Source organism: Microtus ochrogaster, linkage group LG7_11 (assembly GCF_000317375.1).
Source record: "Microtus ochrogaster isolate Prairie Vole_2 linkage group LG7_11, MicOch1.0, whole genome shotgun sequence".
NCBI classification, from domain to species: domain Eukaryota; kingdom Metazoa; phylum Chordata; class Mammalia; order Rodentia; family Cricetidae; genus Microtus; species Microtus ochrogaster.
This window is the reverse complement of record NC_022032.1, coordinates 4,927,129-4,946,028: the sequence shown is the minus strand read 5'-3', so window position 1 is coordinate 4,946,028 and position 18,900 is coordinate 4,927,129. Positions and strand designations below refer to the sequence as shown.

The 18,900-nt window shown below is 39.5% G+C and overlaps 1 protein-coding gene across 1 annotated transcript in view; it reads right to left on the bottom strand.

Annotated features, from left to right (window-relative positions):
• Window positions 1-9,817: 9,817 nt before the first annotated feature.
• Window positions 9,818-18,900, bottom strand: part of LOC101983918 (centromere-associated protein E-like) — a 25,553-nt gene continuing 16,470 nt past the window's right edge. Inside the window, exons 8-12 of the mRNA XM_005362489.3 lie at window positions 18,503-18,702; window positions 17,275-17,494; window positions 14,522-14,634; window positions 13,321-13,416; window positions 9,818-10,041 (exon numbers count right to left, since the gene is read on the bottom strand). Coding sequence (XP_005362546.2) covers window positions 13,329-13,416; window positions 14,522-14,634; window positions 17,275-17,494; window positions 18,503-18,702 — 621 coding nt within the window. The 3' untranslated portion in view covers window positions 9,818-10,041; window positions 13,321-13,328. The remainder of the gene's footprint in view (window positions 10,042-13,320; window positions 13,417-14,521; window positions 14,635-17,274; window positions 17,495-18,502; window positions 18,703-18,900) is intronic.

Sequence of the window (18,900 nt, the reverse complement as noted above, 5' to 3'; positions counted from 1 at the left end):
TAATAGTCACATGTCACAGCATGTGTGAAAGCCAGAGAGGACAGTTTTTGAGAGGCGATCTCCATGTCATTTCTGTCACCCATGTGGTTCCTGCCACTGTGCATGAGCTTCCAGGCGAGTCTCCCAACTCTGACTGGCATCTCAGCATAGAAGCAATGTGCCCCTGGGTCCTAAGGATTGAACTAAGGTTGTCATGTTGGCACAACTAGAGCACTTACCCACTGAGCTAGCTCCCAATAGATCTTACATATATTTGGTCATGGTATTAATGTCAATGCATTGGGAAGCTGGCCAAGTATTTCCCAACGACTACTGAGTATCATTTACCTTAATGAACTCTGCTATAAGAAAACTGATATAAATGAGAGGTAGTTTTTAAGCAGACACAAGAAATTTAAAAGGTCCAGAATATTCTCTCTAGCTTATCTGAAAACAATATAAAGGGTAAAATCAGGGAGGAAAAAATTTCAAATGTAACCCTATAACATATGACCCTGTGTGGAGAGAGGTCAAGCGGCAGCCAAGGGTGCAGCTGTAAGCCTAGATCTTAGGAAGATTTACAGTACCGACCTGCGGATGCTCTCAGTCAAGCAAAGAAGCTCAGGTTAAACACACTCTGTACAGAAGCCTGGCACTCTTTAAGCAAAAAGGAACACACTTCCAAGGAATTATGGATGTGACTTTGAGGTATGATATAAATCTGAAGAAGGCTTAAAAGAAAGGCCAAGGATCTTAAACAAAATTTTACCAATAACAGTCTTTCCAGCTTAGAGTAAAATGGATGAGAAGAGAGGAAAATGAAAACCTAAGAAAATTGACGTTTCTAAGCCCCCAGTCTAGCAAAGCCAGGCATCATCAGAGAGAGGAAGCTACTATTTATCTGGGGAGAGAAAGGATGAAGGCTTGGAGGACCAAATGGTAGGGGCAAGGATCAAGAGGAACAGTGGATTAGTTTGTGAGGACAGAGATGGGTCATAATCAAAGAGTATTCTCTCTCTCCTTCCCTGGAGCAGGGGCCCTAATAATATGTGCTCAGAAATAGTGCTGAAAGACAGCCTTTCGTTTCCATGGGCCTCCATCATTGAAGACAACTCACAGCTTGGAGTGGCCATGGTATAAATTTCTGTGGTCAAAGGACAGACAGTAACCTTTGAAAGACAGTTACTAATAATTCCTCTCCACTGTTTGTACATTTTCTTGCCCTTCTATAAAACATAGAATCAATCTGCCCTCCTTTCTACTGAATCTAGACTGGCCTTTAGATTCATCTAAATATAGAAGAAGTGTATGAGTAACCAATGTGTCCCTGTGGCAAGTGTTTCAGAACCTGGAAACTTCTTCTACTTTCAATGGAGCCAGCACTTTGTAAGAGAATCAATTATTCAAATGAAGAATAACTCCCATCCAGCTGCCAGCTGTTTGGACTAGTCTCATTGAGAGAAGAGACATGTAATGAATACTATTTTGTGTGCTATATCCCAGTAAAACTCTCAACCAAATACAGCGATGTAGGCTAATCCAAGAAATAACAAGAACAGGGGGGAAAAAAACCAACCAAACAAACAAACAAACAAACAAAAAAGCCAGAAGGCAAACCAAAGAATAAGCAATAAATAAAACTTATTCTGTTACAAAAATCTTGTATAAAATTATGGGAAAAAGATAATTGAAACAAAACTTATCACATGTCTTTTTCTTGTTATTTGCTAATTACTTGAACAAAAAGTTTTAAAACATGCGTTGAAACTTCGTGCAGGTTAGTTTTTGTCAATTTGACACAAACTAGAGTTATCTGGGAAAAGAGAAGCTCCATTGAGGAATTACCTCTACTGGTCTGTGGGTTTGTCTGTGGGGTAGCATTTTCTTGGTTGCTGATTCATTCGGGAGGATGCAGCCCACAGTGAGCCATGCCATCGTGGGGAAGGTGATCCTGAGTTGTATAAAAAAGAAGCCTGAGCAATTCATGGTAGCTTGCCAGTAACCAATGTTCCTTTTTTCTCTCTCTCTCTCAGTTTCTGCCTCCAGATTCCTGCTAGAGTTCCAACTTGACTCCCTCAGGGATGGAGTGTAATTGGGATGTGTAAGCCAAATATACGGGTTCCTCACCAAGTTGCTTTTGGTCATGGTATTTATCACAGCATCATAAACCTAACTAGGGAAACTGCATAAAAGTAAACCAAAAATTTATTTTTATAAGTCAAGAACTAGTTGCATGCCACAAGATTAACCATCATGAAAATAAGCAGAGTATTATATAAAAATAGAAATCACGTAGTCCCCAAGGCCTCTAGAATAGATAAGTAATTAGATTTAGAGACTATTCAACAGAAGACCGTGACATCATGACTCTTGTTATCCTGAGGAACCTTAATTATTGCAGCACATGAGTGGGTATATGAATTTATTACCATGCTTCATGCTGAATGCACATTTTATAGATTTTGTGTGTGTGCCATTTTTCATAGTGATTTTTCAAAATACAAGAACTTTCAAGAGTTGACAAAGAAGATCATCTCTCAGACTGGGAAAGCATAATATTGATCTAGATGAATAAGAATCACACACACACACACACCTGCAATTAACTGAAATATGAAAACAAAACATATCCACGTGAAGGCTGTAAGGACATAGAGGGAATGCCTAAGCCAAAATCACTAGGAACTGGGCAGATCAAAGTAGTCCAGAAAGAAGTTACCATTACCAAAAACAATACGTGCGCATAGAGTACTCATCAAAGGAGACACTATGCTTCTCATAGAATATGTTTCCATTTTCTTTGTCCTCAACCAACCCCATTGCTCAGACACACAACTGTCCTTGCTTCTATCAGATCAAATATGTCTTTGAAGTTTTAAGCTGTTGTTTTCCCATTGTTTCGAGCTCTCAGTTGTAGACAGTATTTATTAAACACCAGACAGTGCAGGTGGGCACTATCCAACACTCCACACTCCCTCTTTCCACTGTTCCCATACAAGTTAAAGAAGTCCAAGTAAAGGAACACTCAGTGTCCACATCATTATGGCTAATACATAGGTCTCTAAAATTCTGAGACATATATCATGATAATGCACTGCAATATACACTTCCTCAAGATCATTTTCAATGTTCAATGATTCACCTGCTTTATTATATGTCTACTATATATAATAGCATATGCCATGTAGACTAGAGATATATCCTAGGAATGGCACCTCAAATTTTTTAGTTTCTCCAACAGTATATAATCGAATAAAAAAAAGTTGAGTGAAAACGTCTAGGAGTTACTTGTGGATTGTTGACTAAATTAGAATACATTAGAGATTCATGAGAAAACATACCGGGGATACATTAGAACTTCAACTTCTTTTTAAATTATACAAATAATTAAGCAACATTGTTTTTTTTTAAAAAAAAAAAAACCTTCTATCCTAAAATGCAACTCAAGTAAAAAAAATGACAAAAAAGTCAAACATACTTTCAAAGAGAGTATAGCGTAAACATAGATGAACCACCACGCACATCAAGAACTCACCCAGTGTTGGTACCACACCAGACCCCTTCAATGGCAACCACAACTTTGACAATATTAATTGTCAATTGCTTTGTCTTCTACATTTGCTTAGGCTATTTATCTTTTCCCCTTTAGGATTTTTTATGAGCACAGTATGAACTTATGTGCCTCTGAAATGACTAAGGTAATGCAATCCTATTCTGACTTCTTTTTGTGTTTGCTTAGAAAGTCCTCAGCCCTCTCCACCTTTCCCCATCTCCCCCAGCAGTCGCATCCACCTTGGCACCACATTTGAGATTTGCATGGCTTTCATGGTTTAGATGTATTAATAAAAACTATTAGACTAAAATAACTAAGGAAGATAAAAGTGTCCTTAACCACTGAGGCATCTCCCCAGCCCCTACTCAGAACATTTTTTGTCTCCGCAACAGGAAAAGAAACTAAGATACCCAGTATGAAGAATCAAAATGTAATAAGGTTACAACATTCAAACATCTTTCTGTGGTACCGCTATGAGCTGCCCAAAATGGTTCTTTTTTTTTTTTTTTTTTTCGAGACAGGGTTTCTCTGTGGCTTTGGAGCCTGTCCTGGAACTCGCTCTGTAGACCAGGCTGGTCTAGAACTCACAGAGATCCGCCTGCCTCTGCCTCCCGAGTGCTGGGATTAAAGGCGTGAGCCACCATCGCCCGGCAGTCCCAAGATGGTTCTAATAATCAACATTTCCACCAGCATTTATAAGAGTTGCTGTTATCTTGTATCTTTCTAACACTGGAAAGTGACTCCAGAGTAGCAGCCTTTATTATTTTAACTAGACTCTGGGACATATAAGGTAATCGTATGTTGCTATGGTTTTAATGCAGTTTTCTTTTTACTATTGAAGCTAAGTGTCTTTCATATTGATGACACATTTAGATTCTATGATAATACATGATTATCAAATTATCCTGCCTATTCTTCCCAGATTTATTAGTTTAACACATGCTCTAATCTCTTAGCGTCAAGATACTGTCAGACTCCTCAACAGCTCTCATTTCTCGCACAGCAGAGCCCTTTTCTTTTCTTACAGCCCAGTCCTGAGTGTCTGCTACAGTCCTGCCTATTGCCTGTCACTGAGAGCACGGATGTGGGGCTGTCATAAGTGGCAGTCGGCTGTTGGAAATGTAAACTGCCAGAGGATGGCAGCAGAGCACTGGGAAATGCTCGCAGGTGTAGCGAGAGGAGGCGAATGGTGTTGAATTAGAAGTTGGAGAACAGTTAGTTAGTACAAGTGTGTCCCAGAGGAAGACCTTGTAGGAAGAATCTGGAGCTCCTTCGGCCTGTTTTTCCCTGTCCCCGGGAGATGGGAGAACCGCCCCTTGTTAAGCAAGTGCCACACCCTTCATGTGGGTTATTTCATAGAATTGAATACTCTCACCAGCACAGTGTGGCGGGCATGTTCATTAAGGAAGTGAAACTTGTTAAGATGCTGACATGTGAAAAGGTGCGCTCATTTATCTAGACACGACTAGGAACCGAGCCTGTCTTTGGGCCTAGATTGAAGCTTCTCTCAAGCTCTGAGGACCCAGATTTTGCTGTTTCAAATCTATGGTTTTTCTTCCCAGTTACCTTCATTTCTTACTCCTTTTCTTCCCTCTTACCTTTCTGAGAAGCCAAATAATTTATCCCACCTGAACTAATACAAATCCTAAATGCATATATTGAAAACAGCGGGAACAGAGATGTTTTGCTTGATTCGTGATTTTCAAAAATTGAATGACTTTAAATGATCACCGACAAATGCATAAAACATAGTGACATATCCATACAGTGCAATACATCTCACAAAAAGTATGAAAGACTGGAGTCCTGACACCATGCAGACTGTTGGTGAATCCCAAAATAATTATGCCAAGTGAAAAAGAAGCCAGACACAAAACACATGCACTGCATAATCCCAAACCTTGTAGAAGGGAAAACAAACAAGCACAAACCAACCTGCTCATGTTTAAACCAAAGAGTTTCCACATTCTTTCAGCAGATGCAGCAATAAGCATACAGCAAGAAGAGATTTCTGCTCAGGTTTAGAAGTATGATACAGCATTAGGAACTGATAGCTGAAACGGGAAGACATGTGGGTGCAATGGGGTGAGGCTATCAATTTGCTTCACAACACCTGGATGGAGAAAAGGTTGTTTTATTTTTCTAAATTACAGGCCGAGTAGCACCCAGCGTGCTCTGACTGAAGCATTCAAGATCTCCATGTGGGGACAGGAGCCTGAGGTAAGTTTCAGACCAAGGAATGTGCGATGCTTAACCTCTTGTCTACTTGATGAGACTTAGAATCACCATGGAAACATACTTCTGTGTTTGTCTATGAAGATGGTTCCTGAAAGATTTAATGGAGGAGATAACTATTCTGAATGTGGATTGCTTCATCATCTGGGCTGGGGTCCTGGACCACATAAAAAGGAGAAGGTGAGTCAAGCCCCAGCATCTTTATTTCTGTGTCCTGACTGTGGATGTGATATGATCAGTCTTCTCTAGCACCTACCACGATGACTCCTTACCATGACAGACTGTCCCTCGAACTGGGAGGAAAATAAGTCTCTCCTTCTTTCCTTGAGTTGCTTTTGCCAGGTACTTTGTTCCAGTACTTGGAGAAAATGGATCAATACCAGGTATAAGGAAGCATGTCTGCCATTGAATCTGTCCTGGCTACAGCTAGGTGTAATTTTCCAAGTCTTAGTAATCCATTCCTAAATCCTAGTGAGAAAAGAGGGAGCCACACCATTGTCAGCACCCACAGCTTGAGTGGCAAGAACGTTAGTTTGCCTGGTCTTTTCTCTGCAAAGGTGAGAGACTATTATCTCTTTGTGGTTATAAGGTTTTCCACTGCATGTCCCAAAAGTATCTGGTATCTTATTAACGCTAGACTACTGTCAAAGAAAGGGTTTGTGGTTTTCCTGAAGGAAACAGGTCATTCACCTGGTGCCAAGTTGAGCTTGATACCAACTAGTTGAGTAAATTATCAAATAATATGTACTCAAAATTTTCATGTTTGAACTAATTATGGACTTCCAAGGAGCTTATAGAATGGCACGTGGCAGCCATGACATCTCTCACCACTGTGGTGTAAGGTTAAAAGTAGGAACTGGTATTGGTATACCACGGCTAACTGTGCCATGGGTGGCCATTTTCAAATCCCAATTCACCCATAGTTAAGAGTACCTGAGCACAATTTAAGATGGGTAATAGAGAGGTGCCAAAATTATAAAGACCAAAACTAGTGTATAAAAAAAAGAAAATATCACAGTTTTAAGTGAAAATGGGGTCATTCAAATCTCCTTGCTAACCACACTGGAGCCCTGGGACAAAAGCAGTATCAATTGCATTTTGTGCGTCATTGGATTTTCTTTCTCCCAGGACTTGGACCTGGTTGCTGAGGAGGGCATCCTCTTGCTCTTGTGTTCAAATACCAGTGCTGGGAGAATGTGCTTCTAAGCTGCCTTGCAAACACTTGTGTAAAAGTCTGCAAGCATCCCAAGAGAATAAAGCCAACAAACACTGGAAGAGCCAAGGCAAGCCTGGATCTATTCCATCCTCTACATGGACCAGTAACCTTGACCTTGCTATGTGAATTAAAGCTATGTTCCTATCTCTTGCAGTATCAAGTCTTATCAAGTTACCTAAGTCCTTATGTAATAAGGTCCTTAACTATGTATATCTATGTATGATATTAAAATATTGTCACATGATGCTATTTTACACTCTAAAAAGATGGCTCTGGAGTTATGATTTGGCCTTCTCTAGGCCCAATTGTGTTTGTTTAAATGCTCTCTCTAAAGCCTCTGCCAGGGTCAGGGTGGCTCAATGACAGACAGACAGACGGAAGGAGAACCGCTAAGATGTGAATGCTTTTTAATAGATGTTATTAATGGAACTGCAGACTTTCTGCTCTCTGAATACTTCTCCCTTTTCCCCATGGTTTTGCTATATTTGTAGCTTTTGTTGAAATGTAAATATCTCAGGATTTGTAAGATGATTTGGGTGTGGTTTGAAAATAATCAGTGACATCCCTAGTAGTAGGAGTTACCTTAAAATTTATAGCAAAATGGTTGATGGTTTAAAATCTATATATAGGTAATCTTAATTTGTTACAGCATATCATGTGTGTGAGTTGGATTCAAGTCCCATTTAAGAAACTAGAAATTTTCAACTAGACTAAAGATCTCAAAAAATGGTTTGTTTTATTTTATTTTCCCTAGACTAAAGAGAAAACACCAGGTCTCAAAAAATGGTTTGTTTTATTTTATTTTCCCTAGACTAAGGAGAAAACACCAGGTCTCTAAGATCATTTTTGTCTGAAGAGTAAAAAATAATAGATGAGCACAAAATCATGAACAATGTTTATAGAAAATAATATTTGTGAACAGCATATATATTTGATGGTTAAGGTTCATAAATTTCTAAGATTATTATAGTCTATTCAGGATAGCACAAACTGACATAAAGATGGATATCTAGCCACTTTATGGTTTTTGCTATCTTTGTTAAACTTTAGTTGTTTAGAGAAGCTGAGTCATACAAAAAACTGTTATTTGGTAAAAGTATAGAGATCTGGAAAATGATGTTTTATGTCTCTCCATGAACTGTATTTGTGGTTTAATGTTTATTTTGATACTAAAAGGTCTTCAACTGAAAAATTATACATTTGTTGGCTCAAATTTTAATCTTATAAAAGTCACTAACTTATTATAAACTGTTAAAGATAATTAAGACATACAAGTTAATGGTCAGACACCTTATAAATGACCACATGTGCTCAGAACTACACCCGTAATAATGCTAGGTATGAATGTAATTCATTTATAGGGCCAAATTTTAGCCTTCTATTTATGTTGTCAAAGATAAGTCTGAAGTGAATAAAAACCATCCATGTTTGTTTAATGTAAAACTATCGTTTTTAAAAAGACATATGAAGAAAGAACAAAAGAGACTAGATGATGTCCATCAAGCCCCCTCAAATATATCCATTGAATATGCCATTTAAAGTGCATATTGGAAGGGAGGAACGGGAGGGGGCATAAAGGACTTCCCACGATAAACAGAAATGCTAACTTCTGGCTGCAGCCCTGAGACATCTCCAAAGAAGATGAGGTACCATGAACTCTACCTGGAGCTTGCTTCAAGTATGACAACACTGCTCACTAGGCAAAAAAACTGGCCCACATTGCTCATTACCAGGACCTTACAAAACCTAGGGACATTGGATGAATGTCTACTCTACTCTGTATTGCTTAGGGAAGTCAGCCACCCAATCTCCTCCTCCATAGGAAAATCTCTCCCAGATCTTCTGGGCCTGGCAACCAATGGCTGATACTGCCCTGGGACTTCTGCCATCAAGATGACTGTGGGGGAGACCAGACTGACTGCCCAAGTGGTGCATAAGTTTCTGGCAATTTTAACAGATTCAGGGAATATTTGGTCTATACTTCCTGCTTCCTCTGGTAAAACCTGCCCTTTCCAGACATCTGTGATGGATGTTGGTAGCTTGCCCCACCAGCCCAAGACTATCGGTCCTCTTCTCTGGGGCCGCTTGATCACTCAGCTCTTTCCACATTATGCCTAGCTGTCCAACCTCATACTGGTCAGTAATGTCATAGCTAAATTATACCCTTCCTTTTTAATCAGCTCCTGGAATTTCCCTTCTCCTAGCTTCTGAAGAGCCTCCTTGTCTTTTGGCTGACACTGATGCTTCACCCTTTTCCTCCTCTAGACTGCCTTCTGACCGAGAAGTACAGGACACCTTCTGTCAACCCTGCAGTAAGACTAGACTTTGGGACACTCCCTTCTACGCCAGCCACTCTCAATCCCAGTTATCTTTAAAACAAACATATAGAGCCTTCCTTCTTATTAAAGATATTCTCAAGCCCGCTCACTTGTTCTCTAAGACCCCTATCTTGTCTGTCCTACCATTCCAGACACTTAAATGATTTTTATGAATGGTTGACAGCATGCTTCTTGGTGGCAGCATAGACCTTAAAGCTCTTCATAGAGTTGTGGCAATAAACATGGCTCTGGCCAGTACCTCTGCCATGAGTCTAGACTCTCAGAAAGCTAAGGAATGGGCTGGATCCAGCCGTCAAAGCCATGGCTTTAATCCTAGCCATATTGCTTAGCAAATTAAAGACTCATGTAGTCAAAAAAAGAGGGATACAGTAAAGATGGTTTCAGAAAAAAAGAAGCCTCTTAACAATTTACAGTGTGTTTTAAAATATATGTAGGCTTGGAAGAAAAAATAAAAAGAGAGTAGTTGGCTGTGGTGGTACACATCTTTAATTAAAATCTAATCAAGGGCAGTGCTTTGTCATCTTTGCTGCTAGGTGGTGCCTGGATCGGGGCCAAGTTTCCAAGGCTACAGTTAGAAAAGTCAGCTGCTGTTCCATGCAGATGCTGTGGTTCCAGAAGTTGTCTCTGAAATACATCAAGACTGCCACACTGAGGCCTGTATCCATGGTGGAAGAATGGAGTATCTGCCCACCCAGTCACGTGACAGTCTAACCACACTCCTGAAAAAGAGAGGGAACAGGGAAAACACTGCTGAAAAAAAAATCATAAGAACTGAAGTGGAAGATGTGAACACCTCTGAAACATTCTCTTGTCTGAACCTAAACCATTCCCAGAACACAGGGAATGCCTGTTGGGTGTCTCGGTTTGTTTCCCATTGTTGTGATAAAACAGGCAGACACAAGCAACTTAGAGGGGGAGCGACTATCACCAATCCAAGCTATCATCCACCAGGTCAAAGCGGCAGGAACTTGAAGCAGATAGTCATAGTATAACTACCCCAGAGCAGAGCATAATAAGCCAACGCATACACGCTGGTGCTCAGCCCCACTCTACACTTAGACAGCCCAGACTCTCTAAGCCTAGAGAACAGTGATGCCAAAATCGCAGGCCTTTCCACATTGCTCAGTGTCATCACTACACCCACCCCCAGGCGTGCCCGCCCCAAGGTCCATCTCCTAAGTAAGCCCGAGTATTACCAAGTTTACAGAAACTGCTAACAATGAAAGAAATGTATTAGAAAGTCTACAAGACAGAGCCAGGAAGAACCTACCAGTGATTCTCTGAATCATGATGAGTTAGTAAGTCATAGTGTCAAAGAACTGATGGAGGTCAGAGTGGAGAGAGAAATGATAGATGACAGAGCAGGAATTCAAGAGGAGAACTAGCCTCTGTCTAGATTTAAGCCTGACTGCAAATGATGCCCTGATATCAATAGAGCATAAGTTAGACATGGGTCCCATCAAGAAGCCAAAAGCCTCAGCACGAGCCAAGTCAAACAGCACATTCTCCACCACAGACTGTATTACTGCAAGATGTCTAACAGTGCATAACCCTAGCGGGGGAGAACTAGGGTCAAACCTCTAAGCTTTGTTCTGGCTCAGAAACAGACACATGGATCATCCTATTAGAGCTGAGGATCAGTTGACTTTCAACCTATGTTTTAAAAAAAAAAAATGAAACGTTAAAAAGAGTCTTCTAACAAAATATTGCTTCTGGTAGAACTGAAAAGTCACATCCAAAAAAAATTTGGCCTCTCTACAAATGCTGTGTGAAAATTAGATAAATATGGACCCTTAGGTTAGAGAGAAAACTATTTGCTTTGTCCAATGGCTAATCTTGTTTGACAAATTGACTACATCTGGAATCATATAAAACCCAAGCAGCTAGCACAACTGTGGGGGATTTTCTTGGATCATTTCAGGTGGGAAGACCCCCCCCCCTAATCTGGGCCACCGCTGCTGTTGGCAGCCTGTAGACAAGGACGTGGAAGAGGGAACATCATGCTTTCTGCTCGCCTGCCCTCACCCTCTCCGGCAAATCATCTGCCCTGTTGCTTGGGCTTTTCTTTCCTGGTATTGGAACCTACTACTTCTTCAGGATTCTAGAGTAGGCTAGAGACCAGCAGTTCTGCACTAATCCTCTGAGACTCCAGCGCTAGACTGGACTGTTGCAGCCTCAGCTTTGTGCACTGAACAATTACTGGATTCTCGGTCTTTCCATGAGAGACCGCCATTACAGGGCCACCCAGTAAGGGCCTGTAAGTCACTCCAGTGAATTCCCTTTTAATATAGAGACATTCCTTCTATCAGTTCTGGTCCTTTGGAGAACCCTGACTGATACACCCTGCAAACAAGACTCAAGTCTTACCCCCAAAACCCATGTAAATTTAAAAAAAAAAGTTGGGTATAGTGATACACAGTTGTAATCACAGGACAGGAGAAGCAGAGTCAGGCACTTGGGGCTTGCTGGTCAACCAGCTAACTATTTTATTTGTGGAATTCCAAACCAGCATAATCAGTAAGATAAAACTGTAAATAAACTGCAAAAAAAACAACAAAAAAAGGTTTGAGTTGTCACCCCAGGTCCTCTGGCCTTGCATGTACAGATAAATGCATGCTCCTGCATACAGACGCACGCACACACACACACACACACACACACACACATGCATGCGCGCGCACACAGACACACACACACACACAAAATCATCTACCTATCATCTATCTATCTCTCTATTTTTCCATCTCATATATACACACATATATATGATAGCTAAATGAAAGAATTAAAAAAATAGATATTTTAAAACAAAATATAGCAATAAAGCTTGACTAGAGCTGGCAATAACTACTTTGATTGGACGCAAGAAGAACAAACAAATCAGTGAGACCTCAGGAAATCACACTGTGGGGCCTGAAATAAACTCAGCGACGAACTGCAAAGAGCAAGTTGTTAAATGGAAAAAGTACTTGAAAAATCACATAACTGGTAATGGACCAAGATCTAGGATAAATAAAGACAGCATATATAAAGAAAACTTAGTAAGTCTTTTAAAATTGGAAAAACGTTTGAATGGCATTTCTCCAAAAAGGATATGCAAGTTAGCAATACAATCAAGTGAACAAAACATGTAATCCACCATCATCTCGTTAGTTATTACAGATGCATGAACTTTACATCACTGTAATGGCAACGTTTTCAATACAAACTGACAGAAAACAAGTGTTGACAAGGATGAAGGGAAGTGATACCCCTCCTGTCTTGCTGGTGCAGACAGTATGGAAAGCAGCATGCTATGGTCAGCAACTCCAAAATCAAAGCAGGGACCACGTGACTCAGTAACTTCACCCACAAATACTCATCAAAGAGAAAGGAAAATATGCAGATGTGCTCCATAGCAGGCTGATTGCTGCATGGGGTAAACTCAATTCATGGCGAGCCTCCACACCTAACAGTCAGCAGCAGTAATAAAAGCCAAGCGCTGAACAGTGCTACGGCAGGAAGGGACAAAAGCCAAACCACTTATTGTGAGAGTCCATTCCTTTGAAATGCCCAGAACAGGTAAGTGTATAGGAAGAAATGTCAACGTAGTTTCCCAAGGCTGAGGAAGGAAGTGCCTATGAGATGGATACCAAGTATAAAGTTTCTTTTTAGGGTGACAGAAATGCTCTAAAGTTGAATTTCAAAGGACATCAACTGTGGCTCAATAGATCTACTCCAAAATACTGCCTTTATGCTCATGTCTTGGGGTCCTGTCCCTCCATAAAGTTTCAGGACACAGGGGGGTCGACAGCAGACACTCTTAATAGAAAAAGGTGAGCTTGGTCCATACACTCAGTCTGCAATAAACTTACAAATAGTCGTTTCATTTGTGAAGCATTGAGCAAAACATTTTTTTCCAAAAAAAAAAAAAAAAGAAAGGAAGGAAGGAGAAGAAAGAAAGAAAAGAAAAGAAAGAAAAAAGGAAAAGAAAAGTGAGCTTTAGTTTTTAAACTCACCTCATATCTCAAAAATGATCAGATTTTGAATTTCCATGATAACTACATTCTCCAATTTCATGCCCAATTTTTGCCATTTTCAAGAGTTTCTTATTTCTATAAGAATGTAACAAATCGTATATTTTATCAGCACAGACAATAATTGCTTAAGCATGTTCTGATCATATAAAATAAATGTATCTACAAATTGTGACCTAAATTTAATCTATCTTTTCTTGAAAGAATTTTATTTAATTATCTTAGGTAAAGAGTATAAAGACAGTTAATATGATATATACAGCAGTCAAATAAATGACTATATATATATATATATTTACAGGATTCTTATAAATAATATTGTCAACTTCCATATACTTATACAAAACATCAACTTATTATGAGCTATAACCCAAAGTTCACCTAAAGAAATGATAAAACATGCTTTATAAAATTCCTTATTCATTTGTGTTTGTGTGTACACACACCTCTTGGGCACATGGGGGATACCTATGGAAAAGGAGTTTATAAAATATGCTGTATTTTATAACAAAAAAAGAAAATATAAACTAAATCCAGATATTTTTATTATTAAAGGTAATCAGAAGGCTTTGTATTCTAAACTTGTTTAATGTTGGATGGAATCCAACATGAAAAGAAAAAAAAAACTTTAGAAATAAAACATCATGGTCAAAGAAGCAGACTGAGAAACCATCACACACCAAAGATGGTGTTGTACTAGTTCTCAAAACCCTGGAGAATATTGTTTCATCATATTTCATATTCTAAAAGCACTCGGGCTAAGTGTGATGACACACACTTGAGATTGCCTTATTTGGGGAACTGGGACAATAGAATCATGGGCTATAAAATGAGACCCCACCTCAACAAGGGAAGAAAGAAGGTTCAGATCCTGTCACTTTCTGAAGTAAAACGTAAATGCAGTTGTTTTGTTGTTATTTCACCCTGTGCATGCGTGCGTGCGTGCGTGCGTGCGTGCGTGCGTGTGTGTGTGTGTGTGTGTCTGTATGTGTATGTGTGTGTGTCTCAAGATGTGACTTGGTCTGTTGTGTCTGGTAGTAAGCCCCTCTAAGCGTTGAGCCATCTTGTAGACTTAAAAACAGTTCTTCTGAAAAAACATAAATAAAATGAATTTATATTTAGATTTTATTTCACATATAGCTAATATGAGCGGTTGACAATATTTGAAATACTAAAATCTTACCTAGTTATCTCCTTTGCTAGTTCATCATTTTTCTTCTGCTGCTGATACAAATTATATTCTAAAGATTGCTTTAATTTGGTAAGTACTTTGATCGATTTTTCCTCGTCTTCCATCTTCAAGAAATCATACAAAATAGCTTTAAAACCCCAGAGACTTATTCTTCTTTCTTAAAACTATGATGAAGCTGGGTGGTGGTGGCTCACGCCTTTAATCCCAGCACTAGGGAGGCAAAGGCAGGCGGATCTTTGTGAGTTCAATGCCAGCCTGGTCTACAGTGGGAGTTCCAGGACAGGCTCCAAAGGTACAGGGAAGCCCTGTCTTGAAAACAACCAAACAATCAAAGAAAGAAACTATGATGAATATGCATAGAAAAATTTAATAAGTGTGACAAACCTAACACAACCAAGGGAGACGTAAAATAATTGATTTTTTTCTTATTTATCAACAGAGCTATTTTCAAATGTGTTTATTATTATGTGTGTGGATGTTTTGAAAGCATGTTTGTCTGTGCACTTGTGTGCATTTCCTAGGAAGGCCACAAGAGAGTACTAGATTCCCAGAGACTGGATTTATCAAACCTGAGTCCTTGGGAAGAACAGTTAGTTCTCCTAACTACTGAGCTCTCTCTCTGGCCCCCTACTTAATTAGTTTAATTAAAACATTTTTATAAAGAACTTTCAAGCTCCAAAGCCACAGAGAAACCCTGTCTCGAAAAAACCAAAAAAAAAAAAAAAAAAAAAAAAGAACTTTCAAGTAAAAACAACACAGCGAAATTATCCAGGCCCAAAGTGTGCCCATCGCAGGAAATACAGTTAGAACAGTCATTCTGCAAGTCGGGACCCTTACACTGGATTTTACCCTTTTGCTGTCGAGTAGGTTTTTATGCACTTAATCCAGCGCTAAAAAAATTAAGAAAACATAAAAAATCCATGATATATTTGAAACAAGAAAAACAATTAGGTTTATAACCTCTTTAATGACTTTTCTAAGAGTTAATTATTACCACGAATTTTTTGGTTTGGATGGTGGATAAAAATATAAGGATGCATAAAAATATATTTGCTTCAATGAGATGCAAAGATTGGGCCCAATGAATTTCAGTGTGTGATGGTTTTCTATAATAAAATTTATATACTTAGAATCATTTATATTTTTCATTTTTCCTGTTCTTTAAGTTGCTAAAATGTATTTGGATAAAATGCAAGACTTCACAAATAAGGACTGTTAAAATTAAGGTATGGTTGCATTTATACCCTAGTAAAAACATACCATAGAAGCATTTTAATGGTTGCAGGTAGTTCAGGTTTATTTAAGTCATAATTTAATAAGATTTTTTTGAAAACCATTGTTTTATTCTCAATGTATCTTTTTATCCTCGTGTGACTTCTCAATGAGATAAGCTCACTCTACAGGCAGTCTCTAGGAGTGGGAGTGTTCACCTGTGGCTAGGAAGTTTTGCCGCAAGCCTCATCCTCTCTAGCACACGACAGCATAACAGAGTCTGATTCACATGGTCTCATCATCCCCCTCACTCACCTCCCACTCAGCTAATGTGTGTTAGGATGCCGTGTCAACAACAAACCCGTTTTTCATTACCTAATGATACCAGCTTTTACACTAACATCAGATCCTCAACCGAAACAACTGCAATGAAAGATTTTGAGAGTCAAGGACACTTCAAGTTCTTCTGTTTCCTTTACTCTTCTTCTTCTGCCATAACTTTTGCTTTACCACATCAACCTGACTCTTCAGTGTGTGTGTGTGTGTGTGTGTGTGTGTGTGTGTGTGTGTGGTGTGTGTGTGTGTAGGCTGAAGATTGGTGTCCAGGGTCTTCCCCATTCACCTTTCCACCTTATTTTTTGAGGCATGGTCTATTTCTCCTGGTCAAATTTAGGCATATATTACCTACTGGGACAAGTATATACTTGAACTTTCCTTTTGCCTATTCCGCCGCATGGGAGCCGTTCTTAGAGCCACAGACATGGACACTGGCTATGAGCACAATCATGCAGCTGGTGAGTAGGGCAGAGGTGAAGCAGTGTCCGCTGTTACATAATAACTGGACATAGAGACTACGAAGAGTTCTTAACGACAGCTGTTTTTATTTAAAGGCTATCGGTACCACTGCCATCTTTGCCACCAGTCATTCAAATGGGGGTGAAATTCAGAGGCAGGCGTGGCCTTTCCTTGCTGACGTGAACAGTGTATTGATAAACACATGTTTTAAAATTGATACAAATATGCTTCAAGGTAAATCACAATTAAGGATACCTTCTTGTTTAAGAAAACGGAAAAACCTAGTTCTAAGAGTTGCTTTTGGTTTTGTTTCATCTGGTTCACGTATTACCTCTGGTGACTTTGGATTATTCACACCCATACGTGGTGAAGTGTTTGTATGCCGGTGACACACTCATGATAAGTGTGCAGATTCAGGAATCTGCGGCGAAACACTCGAGCACTGTAAAGACCAAGCAAGCTGTAATCCCCCAGAAACGTCCGCCAATGCCACAAAATCTGCCCACAGTTGCAATCACTTGAAACTATGTGAGTATAACTTTAAACAGCGTTTAAAGCCATGCTGTTGTATCACAGTTATTTACTCTGATGGGGAAAGACAGAGTGTTCACACTTTAGAAAAATGCATGTTTTGCTTTCTATTGTAATTAATATATATTGTAAGCAATTTGGTGATACACAAAATTTGGGGGGGGGGGAGTTTCTATTGCAAGTCTGAAAACAGGAAATGACCATACCGTCACTGGGTAGCTTCGCAGGCAGTCATCAGAAGACCGTGGGTTTCCTGGAAGAACCATGTTTCCACATGGGAACAAGTGTCTGCGAGAGCAACTGCTTGCCACGCAAGGGTTCTCGAGAGAAAACCTTGTTTCTGGTGTGGGCAGAGGAGATGTGTCCTGCTCCACTGTGATGTGAACTTGCTTGAGGGATTTATCTCGTCTCCTGTTCCTGTAAAAACTGAAAGGGTATGCACTATAATATGGATCTCATCTATCCATAAATGTCTCCTTATATTTTAGAAGCACTGTAAGAATGCACTGAATTTCCCCATTAAACAGAATCTTAACCACTGAAAGATGTAGAAGCATGCCTGCCATGCAGACAATTACAGGTTTAAAATCATTCCAAAGGATTACTTAGAAATTTAGGAAAATTCTGAGGTAACAAATACCCCCAAACAATATCAGAAGTAAAGACAAGGCTATCAAAGACTTACGATTTCACAGGTAAAAATGCTGCCCTCTGAGAGGACCCCACACCTATATTCCTTAAGGCTGGAGCAGAGATATTTTAATTCAAAAGGCAGTGACATGACATTACAGATATGGTAACTATATGGTCATACTAGCAAGTTTACTAATATTCACTTATTAAATATCATATTGTACTCCTTAACTGTTTCTGAGTAAGATGGCAAAGATTTGTATGGATACTTGTATTTATTAAACAAGTTTAGGGGGTTAAAAGAAAATCTCCTCAAGGACATTTCCAAGCTTCTGGCTTTAACACTTTGTCCAGAATATGGGTGAAATGAAGCACTGGACGATGGGGGCAATCATTCATGGTAGCACCAAAGGGAACAGCCGAGGAAAGCTAGTTTAGGAAGCTCCAGACCGTGTACAAGGAAAGTAGCTAGCCCTAGGGTTTCCTTACAGCCTTCTAAACAGCGCCCAGACTTACTATTTCTATTTATGGGCTGGCTAACGAGCAAACGTATCGCTAACAACCACGAGAGAATACTAATGAAGAAAATCACATGTCTAATCAAAGGCAGGGAATGTAACATAGTCTACACTGGAACCCCGCTTTGAAGGCCAGTCTGTACTGTCTAAGATTATTCCCCAAAGCTATTATTTTGGCTAGCTCGCTCTTGCACCTGCTACTCTCATGCCCATTTCACTGTAAGTTCTGTCCTGTAGGAAAGCTGGGGTTGCTCTATTTTCTGCAGTTCCTGGCTTTACTCACTTGTATAGCAATGCATTGCTAATCCTTAATTCTTCTATACACTGTTGCTCATAACTTTTCTGGGCACTTGTATTTGAGTCTTTTCCGGTTTTCGTTTTGGAGGATTCAGACCGCAGACTCTGGATTCTGATTCCTGTCTGACCCATCAGGGAAATGTTCTCACATAATTCCTCCAAAGTTTCTTGAGTACCTGCCTGTGTCTAAAGCAAATTGAAACAATATATTTAGAGAGAAATATTCAAATATTTATTACAAATTTGATAGGTTTACTTTTGAGTAAATTATTCAAGGAGCATTTTTTTTTGTTTGTTTGTTTGTTTTTTTTTTTTTTTGGTTTTTCGAGACAGGGTTTCTCTGTGGTTTTGGAGCCTGTCCTGGAACTAGCTCTTGTAGACCAG